Raw genomic sequence first — 18,892 nt, forward strand, 5'->3', positions numbered from 1 at the left:
ATATGCATATATTAGTACAGAAAAAATTGGAATTGGGATAAATATCCTTAGGACTTAATTATGTTTTACTTGGGTTAAATTCCTAATTCCTAGAATGAATTTTAAAGCGATAAAAAGACTAGCTAGCATGAGGTATCAACTCACCATGACCCCAAACAAACCTATACATTTAATCAAAATTGTCTTTAGAACAGTTGCTCACTGCCCAATATTCTTAATCTTCCTTCTCTTTTATCTTCATTTTGCTCCTTCATCTCATGCAAATAAAAGTAAATGCTGAAAAATCTAATTTCTATCAGGCCACAAAAAGCCCCATTAATTCTGTTTTTACCACAATGCCAAAGTCATTTATTCACTAACACAATTTGAACTCAAGGAAAAAATCTCAAGAATGGCATCATATATGTTATGGAAGCAGTTATTGAAGAGAACACAGATTAAATTTAATAAAAGTAAAAACAATGAAGTATTTAATAAAAAGGAGAGAGAACCTGAGAGAAGTTTCTCAAAAAAGGAGAAAAACCAGACATTTGACAATTGTTCCTGACACAGTTAATATCACTGCTAATTCTGAAAAGTGGCACTTGAGAGCTCTGGTTGCAACTCAGTGGTAAAGCACTAGCCAAGTATGTGTGAGGCACTGGGATCAATCCCCAGCACCACATAAAATAATAAAGATATTTTGTCCTTCTACAACTAAAAATATTTTTTAAAGTGGCATTTGAAGTAAATTGATATCCTTTATCTAAATATAAAGTATTCATGAAATTCATCATCTAAACCAGAATACTAGTGAAAGTAAAAGAGGGAAATTATTAATTACACATAAATTTAAAAATGTAAAGTAAGACTATACTTAGGCAAACTTGGGAGGCATATGACCCAATCCAAACAGGTCATAAATTTAGGATATGACTACAATAATATTCCCCTCCCCTTAACCTATATGTCAAAACAAACTAGAGGACTTCAAATATTATAGCGATGAGTTAATTTTAATCTGGCAACAAAACAGTGAGCCAGGCATATTTAATTCTAAAAAGGGACAAAAATGAAGAAGAAAGGTTTAAAAAAAAAAAAAAAAAGAGAGAGAGCCTTTCAAAAAATTACATGAGCCCTTTTCAGATGAGAGAATCAATTTTTAATCTTAATGCAGGGGTAAAATTATTTTCCTGCTGAAATCTTGATCCTTATCTATAGCATCCTAAACTACATTTTTATTTCGTTTTTTTATCCACCCCTTTCCACTGCATTTTTTAAAAAACTTTTTCCACATTTTTTGATGGTGCATCCAACTGGTCATCAGTTGCACACTTTCTTGGCACTAATTAAATGGTCTAAGATAATAAAAAAGTCATACAAGCTAAAACCATAATCTTATAATACAGGTCAGATAATTCTTAGATGTGCCCTCAAAGTTTTTATAAAACAGACTACTCTTCAGAGAAATCATATTTTAATGGTTAAAGTAGGTCCAAATAATATTTAGCCTACAACTGGTAAAATGAAAAAAATCTTTTAAAATTAAAAAACAGTAATCACACTTTCTAGTGAATACAGAATTAAACTTGGAGATAAATTTAACAGATATGTGTGTGTGTATGTACACACATTCACATATACACATATAAGCATATATATAAATATATATTCAAATATCTTTAAGAAAGATGCAGTATAATTTCGAGTCCTTATAACACCTTGAAAGCTTGTACCTGAAAAAAAACAAGTTTAATTAGAGAAGCACACTTTGGAAAATAGCAGTTCTTTACAGTGATTTTGAAATGGATTGTAGAGAATTTAAGGGCTATAAGATTAATCTTCTTCATTATAATTTACCTAAAAATTAAGGGGTTTTCTAAACCTAGGTATTCCACACTTTTTTTTAAGCAACAGTAGTATTCAATCAAAGAAGAAATCTTGAAAACTTCAAAGGAAAATATATACTATTTATTGTATAATCGGTTTCTCCACCTCCAGGACAAGATTCTGTTTTTTTAAAAATTCTCTTAAACTGTGTCCCTTAAGTTTGGGAACCACACAATGACCTCAAAATGATCTTGACACTTTTCTAGATGACAAGACCCCTCGGCTAAGATAGCTGAACCTTTTTACAGTTATCTAGTGTGACCCACAGATACCTGTGTCACAGTTAAGACTACCCAAAAAAAATCTGAGTAGGATGGAAGCAAAAAGGGTTTAAGTTTTCCAACTTTCTTTCCACTCATAAAAAAATGCTAATTGAGGTATTTTCTAAAGTTAAATAATTCAAAAGAAAAACTTAATTCAAATATAATTGATTGAAATCAGGTAATTTTTAAATGCTCTGAGGACTTAACAAAAAAAAAAAAAAAAAACTGATACTTTTAGCAAGAGTATAGGACAAAATAGTATGCCTAGAGAAATCAATGTGTTTAACATGATTAAACACATTGCTGTTATATACAATAGCTATAAACATTATTCATCTTACATTAAGAGAAATTTCTACTTTATTTAACCCAGTCTATTAACATCAATAGGGTATACTTTCAGAATTGCTGATCAAAGCATATCTAAAAAAAGATCAAATTAAGGCATTTATAAATAAATAAATAATTCAATAAAATCTACTGAATAAATAAAGCAATAATATAACCACAGAAGAAAGAAATGAAATCAGACATTCTTCCATAAGAAAGCACAATTCATGATAAAAGGCACAAAAAACACTGGGTGTTTCTTCACAACAAAAGAAAAGTGCTTCTACCAATGAATTTTCTCTATTATTATTTTTACTATTACATTATTATTACTGTTATTTTACAGTCAAAGTTCACTAATCATTCTGGAAGCAGTAAGTGTTGCAGTCAGTAAAACCTACCACAAGTCACCATTCTATGCAATTAACCAGCACAAAAAAGAAATGTTCCACAATGGAAACCTGTAGAATAAGTTATATTTGTTTACATGGTTTCTAGAAGGAAAAAATTAAGACTGGGCCTTCCCTGCACTGCAGTTCTAAAATTTGAGTCCTGCATCATACTGAGCAAAAGGCAAAAATATGGCTAAAGCATATAGGAAACAGGGGAACAAGTCTGAAAGACTACCTGTTTAACCTCATTAACTGAACGACGTGAACTGAACAATGTGCACAAACTGAACTAATGTGAGGTCCAACTCTGAATAGGTCAGTTAATTTACTGATATTCAACTTTCTTATGCATTTCATTAAAAATGCACATTACATAAGGCAGGGTAAATAACATGACCTTTGAGGGCTTACTGGAATTAGGAGGAGGAACTGGGAAACAGCAATTAGACTTACTTATTTCTCCTCCTGTTATATTTGAGATCTGAAAACTTTTCCTGAATTATAAAGGCTGAGAAAATGATATCTTGAAGGTGATACAACCCATAATATAGTATTTTCTCCGCCTTTATAATTGCTCCATCAAGGTGAGTTAACTACTAGAGACAGTTCATTAGCAGAGGGGCTTGCCAGTGGGTTCATTTACTATAAGATATTCTTTGGAAGAATAGTCTCTTTTTCAGAAGCAAGCAAAAGTATTAACTTATTCACCCTAAGCTCTGGAAAACAACAAAAACCCTGCCTTTTAAAGCCAAAGAGGCCATTACTGGCTTGTATCAAGTTAAAAAAAACTTTTCATACTAAGAATGGAAAACTCTAAGATTTATATAAAGTAAAAAAGAGAACAGAAAAATGGATGGTTCAAACAAGCCAGATAATATCTATTTTTGTCAGTATCTGTACATTTAACTCTAGACAGTCATAACTTATTTTCTTTGCTATCAATGCAATTTAAGGTTAAAAATAGGGGAGATGCTAGGGAATTGTATAAGTGTGGTATTACCTTAATAAAATAGAAATATCAGAAGCTCTTAGAAAAGAATTGAAAATACGAAAGTCATTAGTCTTATAAACAGACTAATCAAACAGGGATAGAAGAATAGAGCTAAACAATGAAACAAGAAATAATCATTTAATCACTATTTTATATATAGCCAAAATACAAAAAAATTTTTTAATATATTTTTTAGTTATCAATGAACATACATATACACACACACACATACATACATACATATGCGGTACTGAGAATCAAACCCAGCACCTCACACATGCCAGGCAAGCAGTCTACCACTGAGTCACAACCCCAGCCCCACAAAAATTTTTCTAATGTAGATTTGGAAACTTCCTCCTCTCAGGAAATGTCTTTCAATTGCTGTTCTCATGTCAAAACAATGCTACTCTAACCAGAAGTTTTCTGAAGCTTTGTTTATACCTGACCTCAAAAGGACAACTGTCTATACAAGATAAAGAACAGTCACCTCAATATTGCTTACATTTTCACTTCTTTTTTTGCCATGTTTTCTTTGCTCTTTATCTTATTACTCATTTCTACTACTTAACATGCCTTATCTGATTTAGAGTTTTTTGGTTTTGCTTTACTTTCACTGAAAATACAGGAACAGAGATTACCTATACTTGCTACCACTGCTCCTCAAATCACTAAGGCCCTAATATGTTCATTTCTCTGTGGTCTATGGGATTCACCACCACAAGCTACTTACTCATTCTGGTACATGTATTTACTCCTAAAGACTATGAACACCTTGAAAAAAACTTCACTATTTTGCTTCCTCTTGGCTGTATTTACTAGTTGATTTGGTCTCAACAACTTTTTTATGAAAATAAGTTTCCATCCATGAATTCAAAATTAGTGCAAAATAAAAGGACAACCAACAAAGGGAGCCAACAGAAAGAACATCCTGGACAAATTCACACCATACATTCTGAGGACTGGGGTATGACTTTTTTCACCTTCAAAATGCCTAGCAGACTGCCAAAATATATTTGCAGGCTTAAAGAGTGAATGAATAAATAAATAATAAATGGAAGATCTGCTCAGAATGCTTAACTTATAAACATTTCATAAACTCTTATTATATGTACAGAGACAATGAAAGGTGGTAGATAAAAAGATGACAGTTCTTGCCCTCAAGATCTCCATCTAAAATGGAAGAAAATGGCCAGGCACAGTGGCACATGCCTGTAATCCCAGCAGCTTGGGACGTTGAGGCAGGAGGACCTCAAGTTCAAAGCCAGCCTCAGCAAAAGCAAAACCCTAAGCAATTCAGTGAGTCCCTGTCTCTAAATAAAATACAAAATAGGGCTGGAGATGTGGTGGAGTGCCTGAGTTCAATACCCAGTACCCCCCCAAAAAAAGGAAGAAAATGTGAACAAATAATTACAAAACAATAAAAGCTGTATCAGAGTTAGGTTATAAAGGTCTGTAAAAACCCACTAGATACTATTATCACTGCAAGTGGCTCACAAAGGCTATTTTTATGGAAGTACACTAAACTTATCCCTTCATGACCGTAAAAATAATTAAAGATATATTCCAAATATTTTTAGCCCTTTTTCTTCATTATATGCTATGTCTTACTATTAGGAGTATATATACTGGGATTTCACGCAACATCAGGAAATCTATTTCTTTGTGGCACTTGCACTAATCCTTTCATCATTTACAAAAAAAGTGAGAACACAGAAGCCCTCTTTTAAAAGTAATAAACCACCTAATCTTCTATAGACTGAGAAATACATTAAGGTTGGATAGGTAGTATCTCAAGAGCCAAGAATGATTTTAAAAAGAGCTCCCAGAATGTACAGTGTCTACAGCATTACTAGCAGTATGATCAACACTACCAGCTAAGTTTCCTATGTCTTGTAGAAAGAGTGTGTACAGAATGGCTCTCACCTATTAACTACATATCAGCTGGATGTCAGTATCTCAGTGGGTCATGCTGACAATCCACTACACTATAAACAGGGAAATTAATATACTGCTTATTAATATAGTATATGAGGAAAAAACCCTTTTAATGCAAACAATGATATATTAAACTTTTTTAAATTGGGTAACTAAAAAAAAAGGCTTCTTATTGACAGGACAACAGGCTATCCACTAAACTTCAGTATTTACCAGTAATTTGCACTTCTTTAAGTCAGAAGATAGCAAATTAATTTGAAGTCAAGTTAGAGCTGGCACACTATCCACACCATTCAGAAATAGGCACTGGGTCAGGTAAAGGTCTATATACAATGTTTAAAAGTTTCAAACCAATTTTTCCTTAACAATAAATATCAACATATCTGCAGTCATCAGCATACTTACCACACTGACTGAATTTCTCTTTTAGTTTCTGCCAAGTCAAGTCAAAAGGCAGCTAGAATGAAAAGAGGTATTAGTAACACATATACAGGGAAAAAAAGAATTTTAAGTATCCTTTACATTTATTTGCTTACATTTCTGACAAATATCTGGTTGCCTTTGGAGCCTATTCTGTCTCTCATTCCGCTTCCCATTGGCCCCGATAAAAATCCTCGATCCATATCGATGCTCCTTTCCAGTATAGCTCCTATACCTGGTCCCATTCTATCAAAGCTGGAACTCATGCGGTCCAGTCCCATCCCCATTCCTCCAGTCACACTGTTCATGCCACCCATTCCACCACCTGGATTTTCAAGAAGGGCAGGAGGATTTGAGAGTTTTGTGTTTTTATTAAAAAAAAAAAAAAAAAAGCAAGAAGGGAAAAAAGAGAATCATTTTTGAGTAAGGGAAGAGAAAAATTCATTTATATAATAACAAAATTATTTTCATACAGACAATATAACAATTTTCAAAGGAATATAAGTTAACTTGGTACATATCTGATTAGTTGAGAAATCTTAATTCTAACTACCACATAAAAACATTTACATATATATCTCTATAAAATTATATTCTGATCGTAAAAGTATCATATAAATTATATATTCTATCACTTTATTAGATATTATTCTTATTCCTCATTTTTACTTTCCAATCATACCAAGAACAACTGTTAGAACAAAGATTTAAGGAGATAAGTTCAATTATTGCAATTCCAGCACATGTTGGTCTTATATTCTCCTACATAATTTTCTTTATCTTTCATCTCAGTATCTTCACCTGTTTCTCATATAATTGCTCTTTTAATATCAATTTGAATTTCAATACAGAAAAACAGATTTCAATTTCAGTATTATACAGAAAATGTGATAAGAACAAGAAATGGAATTGTTTCCTTCTAACCAAAGCTTGAGAATTTAACTCCCAGTTTCACTCCTTCTTCATTCTTCCACACTGACTTTATTCACTGCCCTTTTATTCTACTCATTCATTCTTAAAACTTATCCTCTCTTTCTTGTACCTAATATCCCCACACATGAAGTCTAAAAACATCACCTTCATGTTGACTTTTAGTTAGCAGCAAGTACAAAATCAGGGAAACAAAAGTATAAACACTGAGATAAAAGAGGAAGGTAAGGAAGTTAAAATTAACAGGAAAAGGGCCAAAGCTAAAAAATGATGAAAAAAGGAATAAAATGAGGAGAAAGGTACAATGACGTAAATGTCTTCAGCTGACTGGACTAAAAATTCACTCAGAATAGGTCAAGTAGATTGTATTTTCTGTATGTGAAATTTAATCAATTAAAGAAAGTTAATAAGGTATGAAGGGTTCGGAGATACATGGCCCAGACAGCAACACAGTTCAAAAACAAAGCTTCTGCTGGGTGGAGGTGTGCATGCCTGTAATCCCAGCAACTCAGGATGCTGAAGTAGGAGGAGATGGAGGCTACCTGGGCAACTTAGTGAAACTCTGTCTCCAAATAAAAAATAAAGGCTGAGGGTGTGGCTCTGTGGTAGATCAAGGCCCTAAGTTTGGTACCCCAGCACCTCAAAAAATAAAAAATAAAAAAAGAGTGCTTGCTTTGGCAGTACATATACTAAAACTGGAACAAAACAGAAAAACAGTATGGTCCCTATACAAAATAACATACAAATTTGTAAAGTGTTCCATATAAAAAATCATTTAAAAAAAAAGACTAAGCCACAGGCCATGTGTTAAGGCATACTGTAAGGCCTAAAATGTGGTCATGGAAACAGATGGGAGAGATTCAGCATTCTCCAGTGTTGCCACTATTCTTGATTCTATCATGGGAAAGGTTTAAGAAAAGAGGAAATAAGTATCTCCTTAAACCTTAGCCCTCAACCCCAGATCTCTAAAAGCATTATGTCTGCATTTACCAAAAGACACAGATGTTTATAGATAAAATAAGTTAGCCAACTAATAGCCATTACAGAAGGTAAAATGCAAGCAAGGTTGACACTAAAGCAAAAATTGTTCCTGATACACAGAGAAAACCCCATATTCCTTAGGTGAAAAGATGATTCTTGAACTGGCTTATAGTTAACACATAGTCTGGTGTTAATTTAGAGACAGCAAAGAAGTAAAATTTAAACAGTTTAATTTAGAAATTTCAAACAGTGATCAAACAGCAAGGCTTATTATTAGCTTATTAATTATCAAAGTTTCTCAAATTACAGAACATATAAACATAAGAACAAAGTATTACTATACTATAATCACAACTCTTGCAAAGTCTTTGTAAGCACTCAAATATTACTGAATAAATTCTAGTAAAATTTAAACCTACTTATTCCAGATCCTACTGGACCCATGTTAGAAGCTCCTATTCTTCCTGCAAACCCTCCAATCATTGCACTGCCTAAACAAGGATGGAAAGATAATATACTAATTAATTTAAATAATCATTTTAAAATTCCTAAGGTACTATGCTCTCAGAAAATGTACAATAACTGAAAAGTATAAAGTCTTCCAGAAATAGATTCTAAATATATAACACTGAAAAGAGAGCTAGTATAAATTATATAAAATATTATAAATTTCTCATTTTTCACAAATATGAAGAGAACCATTTTTAAAAAATATAACCTGAAAAAAAGGAAAAGATAAGTATGCAGCCAGCCCTACCAAGTCTACCAAAGGAATCTCCAAAGCCTCGATTTATTCCAATATCACCACGTCCAAAATCTCGCTCCATGCTACTAGTCATCGCACCACGGTATAGCTCTGAAAAGATTGTGCAACAAATTAACCCTTTTTCAAGTATATCAACACATGGTAAACCATTCAGGAACACATCTAAACTAAACTGAAAAGACAACAAAAGTCATAAATATAGAAGTCTATGATTTACCCAACTTACCTCACATACCACACATATAATCCCCATTCCTGCCATGCCTGTCCTTATCCCCTAGTGCCCATATGCCTTCTGAAGACATCTATAGCACCCATTCCTAAGTGAAGAAGGGAGGGGGTATTTTAATAATAAAGAAAAGTAAATATAGTATACACATCCTTCTGTATACATTTACCTACCTCCCATTCGGCCAACTCCACCAAATCCTCCCATGCTATTCATTGCTTCCAGACCACCAAACCCAATTCCTATGAAATAAAGATTAATTCTAAGATTTGACTGTCAGTTATATAGCTGAAAGGTACATTCTGTAAATGTCATGTCTCACCCATAAACTCTTCATCTGTCTTACTTTGTGTAGCTATTTCATTTAATAGATTGCCTTCCCTTAAGTATATACCAGACTCAATTTCTGCTAGCACCCTTTAGGACATGAGCCAACAATAAACTGTGACTTTTTTTTCTTAGAATTCTCAACACAGTTTCTAGTTTCTTAAAAGTGGTCATGAGGACATGCAAAAAACAAATACTTATACATACCTCCTCCAATTCTATTCATTCCTCCAAAACCTGGACCATCCATTCCCATACCTCAAATAAAATACACAGTATGTACTTTCAGTGCATCTTATTTCTATGACTAAGAGTGACATATAGCAAAACAGATACCACTGGTCTAGTCACAATGGAACACTAGGGAAGGAGCGTGATACAGAAAAGACGGAAAGTGCTATGCAAGAGCAGATACCTAGTCATGAGTCTCCAAAAGGCCTCTTTGAACAATATACAAGAAATCAAAATTCACTGGTCATTCCTAAAACATTCGGTTAATCTACAAATTGGAAATCATTCACTTTTTCATAACACAGAAATATTACATAGCAGATTTAGAGATCAGATCAGGAAGTAAGGATTCCTCTAAAGATGATAGTTAATGGTAAAAAAAAATTAAAGAATACAAATAGTGATGTGTTTAGGAAGATGGGGGTATGATAGCCTAAGGGTAAAGGAGAAAATCTGGATCAGAATGATTACCATAACTACCCTTATAATTTAAAGTGTAATTATATCATCTCATCAAAAGTAGGAATGTGATGGCAATTATTAGTCCATCAAAATAAAAGTAATTCTGTCAAAACCACTTCAGTCATCAAATACTGACATCATTTGATTATTTTACTCTCATTCTCTCATGAGCACAAGAAAAGATGTAAATTTCTAGAGATTAATATATATCATAAACTGAATGCAGAAGTAGATATAATAGCATGGTTGTCTTAAGTTAATAAACATGAACAAAACAATGCCACTTTTCTCACTTTTTTAATGTACTGGAAAGAGTTGTTAAATATGTGCTATATTATATATTATGTTTACATATGTTATATATGGTAAATTTAATCTTTAAAGTTAAATTTATAGCCAGGGTTAATTATTGCTAATTTAAACAAATATGAAAATTTTTATAATTTCTAGGTTTTCTACAGTAAATATTGAGAAACACAGTCACATAAACAAAATCACTTTGGGGTTTTTGACAAATTTTGAAAGCATAAAAGGGTCCTGATACCAAAAAGTTTGAAAAACGCTCTTTAAAGACAAACAAAAGTTAGCCCAGATAAAGCAATCAAAGAGCTACCTAAAATGTTACCTTCCTAAACAAATTTACACGGCCTATGACAGCATTTTAGCCCTTGCACAAATACCGGATACTCATCATATACAAGACACTATGTTGAGAATTCTCCTTCTGCCTTAAAGGTATTTCAATAACACAGTGCTAAAAAGATAGCTATAACATAACTGGTCTCACAGGAGCATTTCTGAACTTTGCCTACTCTTCTGCATGTTAACTGCTCTCAAGGTCTCATTTCTTTTTCACACTGAAGTGACATCCAAAATAGCAAGAAAAGGTCCTTTAAACATTATGACAAAAATAATAAATATAAGCTACAGTATACAGCAAATGTATGATTTAAAAAGAAAGAAAGAATACTCACCACTAGGACCTAAATTTCCCATTACACCACCTATATTCAACTGGCTAGCACTAATAGGCTGTCCACCTGGACCAAGTCCCATTCCAATGCCTCCAAGACCACCTAAAACACAAATAAGGATATTATTTATAAGCTGACAGCAGTGGTACACATCTATAATCCCAGCAGCTCAGGAGACTGAGGCAGGAGGATCATTAGTTCGAAGTTAGCCTTAGCAACAGCAAGGCACTAAACAACTCAGTGAGACTGTCTCTAACTAAGATATACAACAGGGCTGGGGGATGTGGCTCAGTGTTCAAGAGTCCCTGAGTTCAGTCCCCAGTACCAAAAAAAGAATATTACATAAATATATATATATGTGTGTATACATGTATATATAAATGCATGTATATATGCACACATACATATATACATACACTATGTATATACATATAGGTACAAACAAAAAATTCAAAAACAGCTATATACCTATAGTAGTATCTCTAAAATTTTGCAAATTTGTAAATAAGAGTTCTGGTTCTGTTTTTATTTCAACTATTGTATCATTTATTAACGAGAAATATTTTACGAAGCAGGTTCGGCTTGTATCTCACTTAAAGGGATACATAAAGGACAACAAAAATGCCAAAAGAATTTTTGAATAATATCACTTTATAAATGGCATATATATCTGAAAATAAGCATCTTACCCAAATTTGTGTAAGTACTTAAAATCTTAGCATTAAAAAAAAGTCAAGAACCATGAAAGTAAAATATTGAATAAAGCAAAATTTACCTGGTTTTATCTTCAACATAAATATTATGTGTATATGGTACCTCAAAGTTTTCATATCTATTATCCAGAGATGAGCAATTTTTTAAAACTTTAAGTTACTTACACATTTTCATTTAGCGATGTGATTAAGACTAGAATTTAAGTTTTCTTTCTTTTAATCCAGGATTTTTTCTACTACCTCTCTTAAATAATTGAAATCAACTTTAAGAAGTATAATTTGATGACCTCATAAACAATAATAGCAATTGAATGAGGACTGTTTTAGTCTACTAAGTCTTAATACGGTTTTAAAATGTTCTTGCTAAGCCAAAGTAGCAATTAGTAAGTCTGAGAAAACCATATGCTATATTTACTTTTTTAAAATTAGAGTACAGAAGCATGTCATATTAAAATTGTAAAGACCAAAATGAGGAAAATTATCCTTTTCCTACTCAGTCCCTAAAAAATGGTCTACCTGAAATCAACAGCACATGTGACCCTCACCAATGCTTATTCATACATCATCTTCTCATCTCTAATGTCATTCTTCACTAAAAGGAACCAGGACTTCTTGAAGGGAGTCCCATCTCATTTCTTTGGAACAAGAAAAATCAGAATAAATCTGGGAAACTGTTCTTATCAAAAAGTAAGGCTTTCAGAAGCACAGGGAATGAGGAGGTTCCCACTTGCCAAATCACAGTGATTTGAACAAAGAGCAAAAGGAAGGGTAGAAGAGAGGAAACAAACCTGGAATGCCCCCACCCCTTGCCTTATGATAATTAGCTTAATGAAAATAAAGGGATTCTGTCAATGTATGAGTTCCCATTATATTAATAGAGAAGAGTATATAAAAATATAAGTCCCTGAAAGAACAGAGACAATATTAAAGTATGAACATAATAGGACATTTTTGATCTAAACAAACAAGAATATTAAAAATGGAAAAGTGAACTGGAAGCCCTTATACAAAACCAGGATCTTGAAAGATGACATCTGACTGACAAGGTAAACTTGGAGGAAGGACTGCCCTATAAAAAGAAAAGGGATAATACTCAAAGATACATGACTGAGAATTTTCCAGAATTTACTTTTTAAAAACTTATGCTCTGATTGTGAAAGGCCAATAAACACTTGTCCAGACCCATACTGTAGTAAAACTGCCACCGAAAACTAAAATCATCTCCATGAAGAGCATAGATCACCTACAAAGAAAGGATAATTCAACAGAGAGCAAACTTAATAGTAGCAATAGAAACCATAAGAATGGAAATTTTGTAAAGTGCTAAGGGAAAATAACTATCAATCTTAAACTCCATAACAAAAAGACATTTATAGGCAAACCAAAATTAAGAGAACTTGCTAAAGATCCTCACTAAAGAAACTTGTAAAATATACACTTCCAAGGGAAAAATTTAGTTCCAGGGTCCGTGAAAACAGAGCAAGGATGAGACAAGAAAATGGAAAATTGTCTAATTTGTTGAATTGGGGGGGGGGGGAAAGAAATATATAGTCAAAATACTGAGCAACAATAGCATATAATTCAAAGTGATTAGAAGTAAAGTATTCTAAGGTCATTCTATAACTTAGAGGATAGTTAAATTAACTTCAGGCTTTATACAGACACATTAATATCCAGAATAGCCACTTACAAACTGACAGGAGAAAAATTAGTATGCGTAAAACAGAACACAAAATAATGGAAATTAATCCAAATGAACTAATAAATGTGAATAAGTTAATTCTTCAATTTCACAGAAAAGATTTTCAAACTAATTTTCTAAAAAATGGAATCCTAGATACTGCTTATAAAGGGTATATCTAAAACAGTAAACAATAAAAAGGAAAATAAAACAGGCAAATAACAAAATTACTACACTTACCTTAGAGGACTTAGAGGTAATTACTAAAGATAAAATCGCTATGATGACAAGTTAATTCACTAAGAAAAATATCAGTTCTAATCTTGGAAGTAACTAAGTTAGCTTCAAAACATTTAAGAACAAAAAAACACCAGACAACTGTCATCCTAATGAGAGATTTTATGACAAAACATTTCTCAGTAACTGATAGCACAGACAGATAATATTATCAGTAAGGACTTAAGACAATTAAATTGATTAATAAACTCGATTTAATGGACAAAGAAAACTGCACCCGCCAAATACACTTGGAATATTTAAAAAATGGGACATATGGTAGAGCATCTATAATGTAAGTCCAAATTAATTTCAAAGAATCACAATCATATAGACCATGCTCTCTGACCACACTGAAGTTAGAAGAAAAAAAAAAAAACTCATGCATTTGGAATTAAAAAAATCCTATTTTTAAATTAAAAAATGACTAAAGAAGTCACAACACTAATTTTTAAATACTTAAAAACTGAACTACAATAAAAAATACTCCACAGCAAAACCTGCATAGTAGATAAATTTGTAATTCTAACTATTTATATTGGAAAAGAAAGGCTAGAAATTACTGAATTAAGCCTTCGACTTAAGAAGTTAGGGTAACAGACTAAACCCCCTGCAAAAATATAAGACAGGAAACAATAAAGATAAGAGGAAAAATTAAACATACTGAAAACAAATTCTACTCTTTGAAAATACTAATTAAAAATGACAAATCTCTAGTAAAACTGAGACAGAAAAAGAGAAATTATGAATCTTCAGAATTCAAAAGGACACAGAACTATGGATATAGCAAAACTTTAGTAGGAGACAATTTTAGGCCAGTAAACTTTAAAATGGAAAAAAAATCCCAAGAAAAACAGGAATTACCAAAGCTGATTCAAGAAGAAGCATAAAATTTGATCCGGTAGTTAAAAATCTTCTCCCAAACAATATATGAAGGCCAGAAAGTTTTACTCATAATTTCTTGCAAATACTAAGAACAGGTAAATCTACTGGGAAAAAAAAGCAAAAACTCCCCAACTCAGTGTTATTTCTAATAATTAAAAATTAGAATAATCTAAAAAGCAGAAAAATGTATAAGATGTGGTATCAACAGTTAAAAATGAAGACTCTAGAGCTACATCTATTAATAAAAAAGAATCTCAAAAACAATTTTAAACAAAAAAATCAGAATTAAATTATACAATGATTTTTAAAACTACCAAAAAGAAAAAAAACATAATACACTTATCTTAGTCTTTCCTATCAACAGCACCAAAATCACACTAAATTTTAAATTCAGCAAAACAATTCTATATGCTTTTGAATATATAAATGTGTAAACAAATTATTAAAATCTAAACGGTAAACATGGCTTTCCTAAGTTATTTCCTTTAGGCAAGGTGTATGCTGGAAGGAAGTTAGGGAAGAGGGAAACTATAAGCTTCAAAAAATTTTATTTAGGTAAAAACAATCTATGGCTGTGGGTGTTATTCAGTGGAGAGAGCTTGCTTAGTATATATGAGGTCCTGGATACCGTCTCCAGTGCCACACACACACACACACACACACGGCATCTAACAGCCACAAGAATCATTTTATTTTGACTGTATATTTTATATTAAAAACTTTAGTAATAACTAAAGAAGGTATAGTGAAACAATAAGAACAATAGTATTTTTGAGTACTTAGCTTGTGTCAGAACTATTCTAAGTGCTTTATACATATTACTCACATGCTACTTATGCCACCCCCGAAGAAGGTACTACAACATCAGCCCCATTGTTCAAACAGGCCATTAAGACACAGATATTAAGTATATTACACTGCTGTTTTATAATCCTTTGGAAAACAACAAGATAACACTAAACGATGGGCATGTCTTCAACTGAACACCTATAAATCTACTTCAAGATACCTATCTCAAGGAAATAAATGAAAGCATATCAAAGATCTTTACACAAAAAGGCACATTTTACTCTGTTAGTTACTAAGAGAAATAAAAGTTAAAACAGACAAAATATGTAACAGTAAAACAGTTATAGAGCATCATATGACAGATTAACAGCCAATAAAAATATTTGGGAAGAATTTTCATGGAAAAATGCTTATACCTTATTGTTAAACAACAAAAAAAATTTATACAGTGATTCTCTCAAGTATCTAAAAAAATATACATGGAAAGAGTGGAAGAAAATATTAAAAAATGATAATATTTTTGTGGCTACCTATAGGTGATAACATGGTAAAAATTACAGAAGAGTTTTTACCTTCGCTTTTATGAACTTAAATACTTTTATATAGTCAGGAAATACTACCAAATAGGGGGGAAAAAAAAGACCCTAACATTACATTCTCAATCTTCCCAATCAATTTCACCAAACTATCTCTAAAACTCTAAACTAATTTCAAGTGAACAATCTGGATATAGACCCCAAAACCAAGTTTTGTTTAGCATATAACAAAACTGAAAAACAATGGAGTGTGTTGTTTCTAAATATTTGCAAATATAAATATTTGCTTTTACTTACGTGGTAATTGTGGTGTTTTACTATCATGTGAACGGTAGTCTTCATGAGGAACAGACTTGTCATCCTAATTGCAAAAAAGTTTATTATATGGTTAATATATTACAAAAAAAGGACTGTTCACAGTGAGCATAACAGATAAAAGAACTGAAGAGGTTAGAGGTTTTAAAGTGATAAATAGGAACTCACCATTTTCACATGCATAGGTCTATCAAATAAAAACTGCCCATTGAACATAGCTGTTGGTTCAGTCAAGGAAAGACAGATGACTGTAAAATTATTCTTGAACACAAACTAATTATTTTAGTAAAGAAGTCTCCAACTATATCTAACATTTTAATGTCTCTAATATTTATTCATACTAGTCTCTGCCAAAGAAAACTCTACTTCTTTTAGTTCTATAAATAAGATGTTCTTTTAATTGAAAAAAGATTAATAAGGCTTTATCTAAATCAACTGCATTAATGTACAATGGAGTACATAACTGTCAAAAGCATAGGTATGCATATACATACAATTAGTTGTGGTAGGAAGGGACAGCAGAAAAAAAGGTCACACCAGTCCTGTTCAATATTGGCTAATTCAAGTTTTAAGAGTGACTTTAGTAGTTGGACACAGTAAAGATTTTATGAGCTGGAGACTAACAAATCTCTAAGCTGAACAATCTTAAATTCCATAACCTTCACAAAATGGTATCAAGCTTCTCCAACTTCATTAAATAATGCTAAGTGAGAATTAGGATACAAATTGCTTGAACTGCTTCAATTGCTTGCTCAAAAGTGACAGTGCCCATTCCTCTGCTCTTCCCATCTTTGTCTTCTTTAATATCTGCCCGCTTTACTGTTCCAGCTATGCTGAACACTTCCTTTAGCTTCTTCCAACCAACTTTGAAGTCCAGCTTAACGTAAAATTGTATAAAGTTACACACCTAATAAATCCCTTTCCCCATTTATAAATACAAAAGAATCTTTTCTAAACTCTCCAAACTATAAAAAACTATAATTCACATTCAATAGTATACCAATAATGTTCAAATAAAAAACAAGTTGCTTAAAATCAGTTCAGTCACATCTACATTATTCCATATTCTTATTATTTTAATTCCCAAAATTAGCTCTCAACTGCTTAATCCTGCTTTCTGCATATGAAACTTGTACATCTACTTTTACAAAGAAAAATTCAGATTTTGAAATTATTTTCCATGTCACTGACTTTCAAAGGCTCAGAACAAATAAAAAACCAACTGTGACATGCATTCACAAATATCAAGACCACAAGAATAAAACACATTTACCAATATAAATAAAAAGGCATATAATAAGACTATATAATTTCAAGAACTGCTCAAATGTTCATAAATTCCACGGTTCTCTGTGTAAAAAGTTCTAAACTGTATTTAGGCTAATCACAAACATGTAGACTTAAAGTGGGTTTGAGCTTAAAATAATTAACTTCACTTAATTTAGTTAAAAATAAACACAATGTTCTATAAATCTATAACCCATTCATCTAATTAAACAACCTGATAATTGGAACTATGCGTCTGAATAATAAAATTTTAGACTAAAACTTACATTAGCAACAAAAATTGTAGAACCAAGTCTACCAGCCTGTAAATTACTGATAACCTCAGGAGGAATGTTTGGATTATTGAGAATGGAAGGTGGTAAATTCATCAACCCCGATCCCATATCAGGGACATGTCCTCCAGGAAATGATCCTCCTGTTCGTTGCAATGCCCTACGAGCATTTTCTCCATCAGGATCCTATAACACACATTGAATGTTAAATGCCACTGAATACATCAGTAAATCTACATAATTAAAATAACAACTTCAAATTTGACATCAGCTAACCCATCTGGCTCAAATTATTGACCCTCTTGAGAAGTGAGATTTTGTTTTGCTTTTTCATCCAGAGAACTGAGTCCCATAAAAAACCTGTAGACAGACAAAAGATTTCAGTCCCAGGAATGGCAGTTAAATACCTCTTTCCAGTCACTAAAGTCACTTGAGAACTTGAAATTAGTTTAATTTTGCCCTCATTTTAGTGTACTAGTATGGCACATACACATCATACACATAAAAGCATGTAACTCAAAGAGAAGCAAAATACTTACTATGGTTCTTTTCTTTCCAAAATGCTGTCATGGTGAAGTCTCACCACTGGATGACCAATGGAATGTCAAACTGACAATCCAAAGCTTTTCAGTAGTGGAACAGACTTATAAAACTCAGGAATACTAGGGTGGGAGGATACTATAATTGGCAAATTTCATTCCTGAACAAAATACAAGTATCTATCTTCTAACTTCTTACCTTCCTCAACAATGATTATGATCTGAAATGGGAGCAGTAAAAGAAGACTAGTGTCCACTAAAGAATGATAGAAACCTTTTCTTTAAATTCATTAATTTTGTAAGAGTGATATCCTATCTTTAAACAAAATGAGAAGTTTAAAAATACTTCTCACTCATCCCACTAAGTAGGATGCAAAAAACATCCAAAACAAAATACCACATAAACACACTGATAGATTACCATATGCAAAGACAAATGATTATGCTAAACAACCATCAACTCTACTTTGCTGGCCTCAGTCTGAAAATATTAATAAAA

The 18,892-nt window shown here is 32.2% G+C and overlaps 1 protein-coding gene across 4 annotated transcripts in view; it reads right to left on the reverse strand.

The window, feature by feature from the left end:
- The window catches only part of MYEF2 (myelin expression factor 2), a gene marked incomplete at its 3' end in the record, with an annotated part of 35,367 nt that overhangs the window by 412 nt on the left and 16,063 nt on the right, over positions 1–18,892 (reverse strand). Inside the window, exons 6-16 of one of the 4 annotated variants that reach the window (XM_079125996.1) lie at positions 17,849–18,040; positions 17,019–17,172; positions 16,464–16,513; positions 16,278–16,341; positions 11,101–11,202; positions 9,641–9,691; positions 9,280–9,348; positions 8,869–8,967; positions 8,531–8,602; positions 6,317–6,525; positions 6,186–6,237 (exon numbers count right to left, since the gene is read on the reverse strand). In XM_079125996.1, the coding sequence (XP_078982122.1) occupies positions 6,186–6,237; positions 6,317–6,525; positions 8,531–8,602; positions 8,869–8,967; positions 9,280–9,348; positions 9,641–9,691; positions 11,101–11,202; positions 16,278–16,341; positions 16,464–16,513; positions 17,019–17,172; positions 17,849–18,040 (1,114 nt within the window). The remainder of the gene's footprint in view (positions 1–6,185; positions 6,238–6,316; positions 6,526–8,530; positions 8,603–8,868; positions 8,968–9,279; positions 9,349–9,640; positions 9,692–11,100; positions 11,203–16,277; positions 16,342–16,463; positions 16,514–17,018; positions 17,173–17,848; positions 18,041–18,892) is intronic. The other 3 variants (XM_079125997.1, XM_079125998.1, XM_079125999.1) reach the window with 3 other exon arrangements.

The sequence above is a fragment of the Sciurus vulgaris genome (genome assembly GCF_902686455.1).
Source record: "Sciurus vulgaris genome assembly, chromosome: 2".
Lineage (NCBI taxonomy): Eukaryota > Metazoa > Chordata > Mammalia > Rodentia > Sciuridae > Sciurus > Sciurus vulgaris.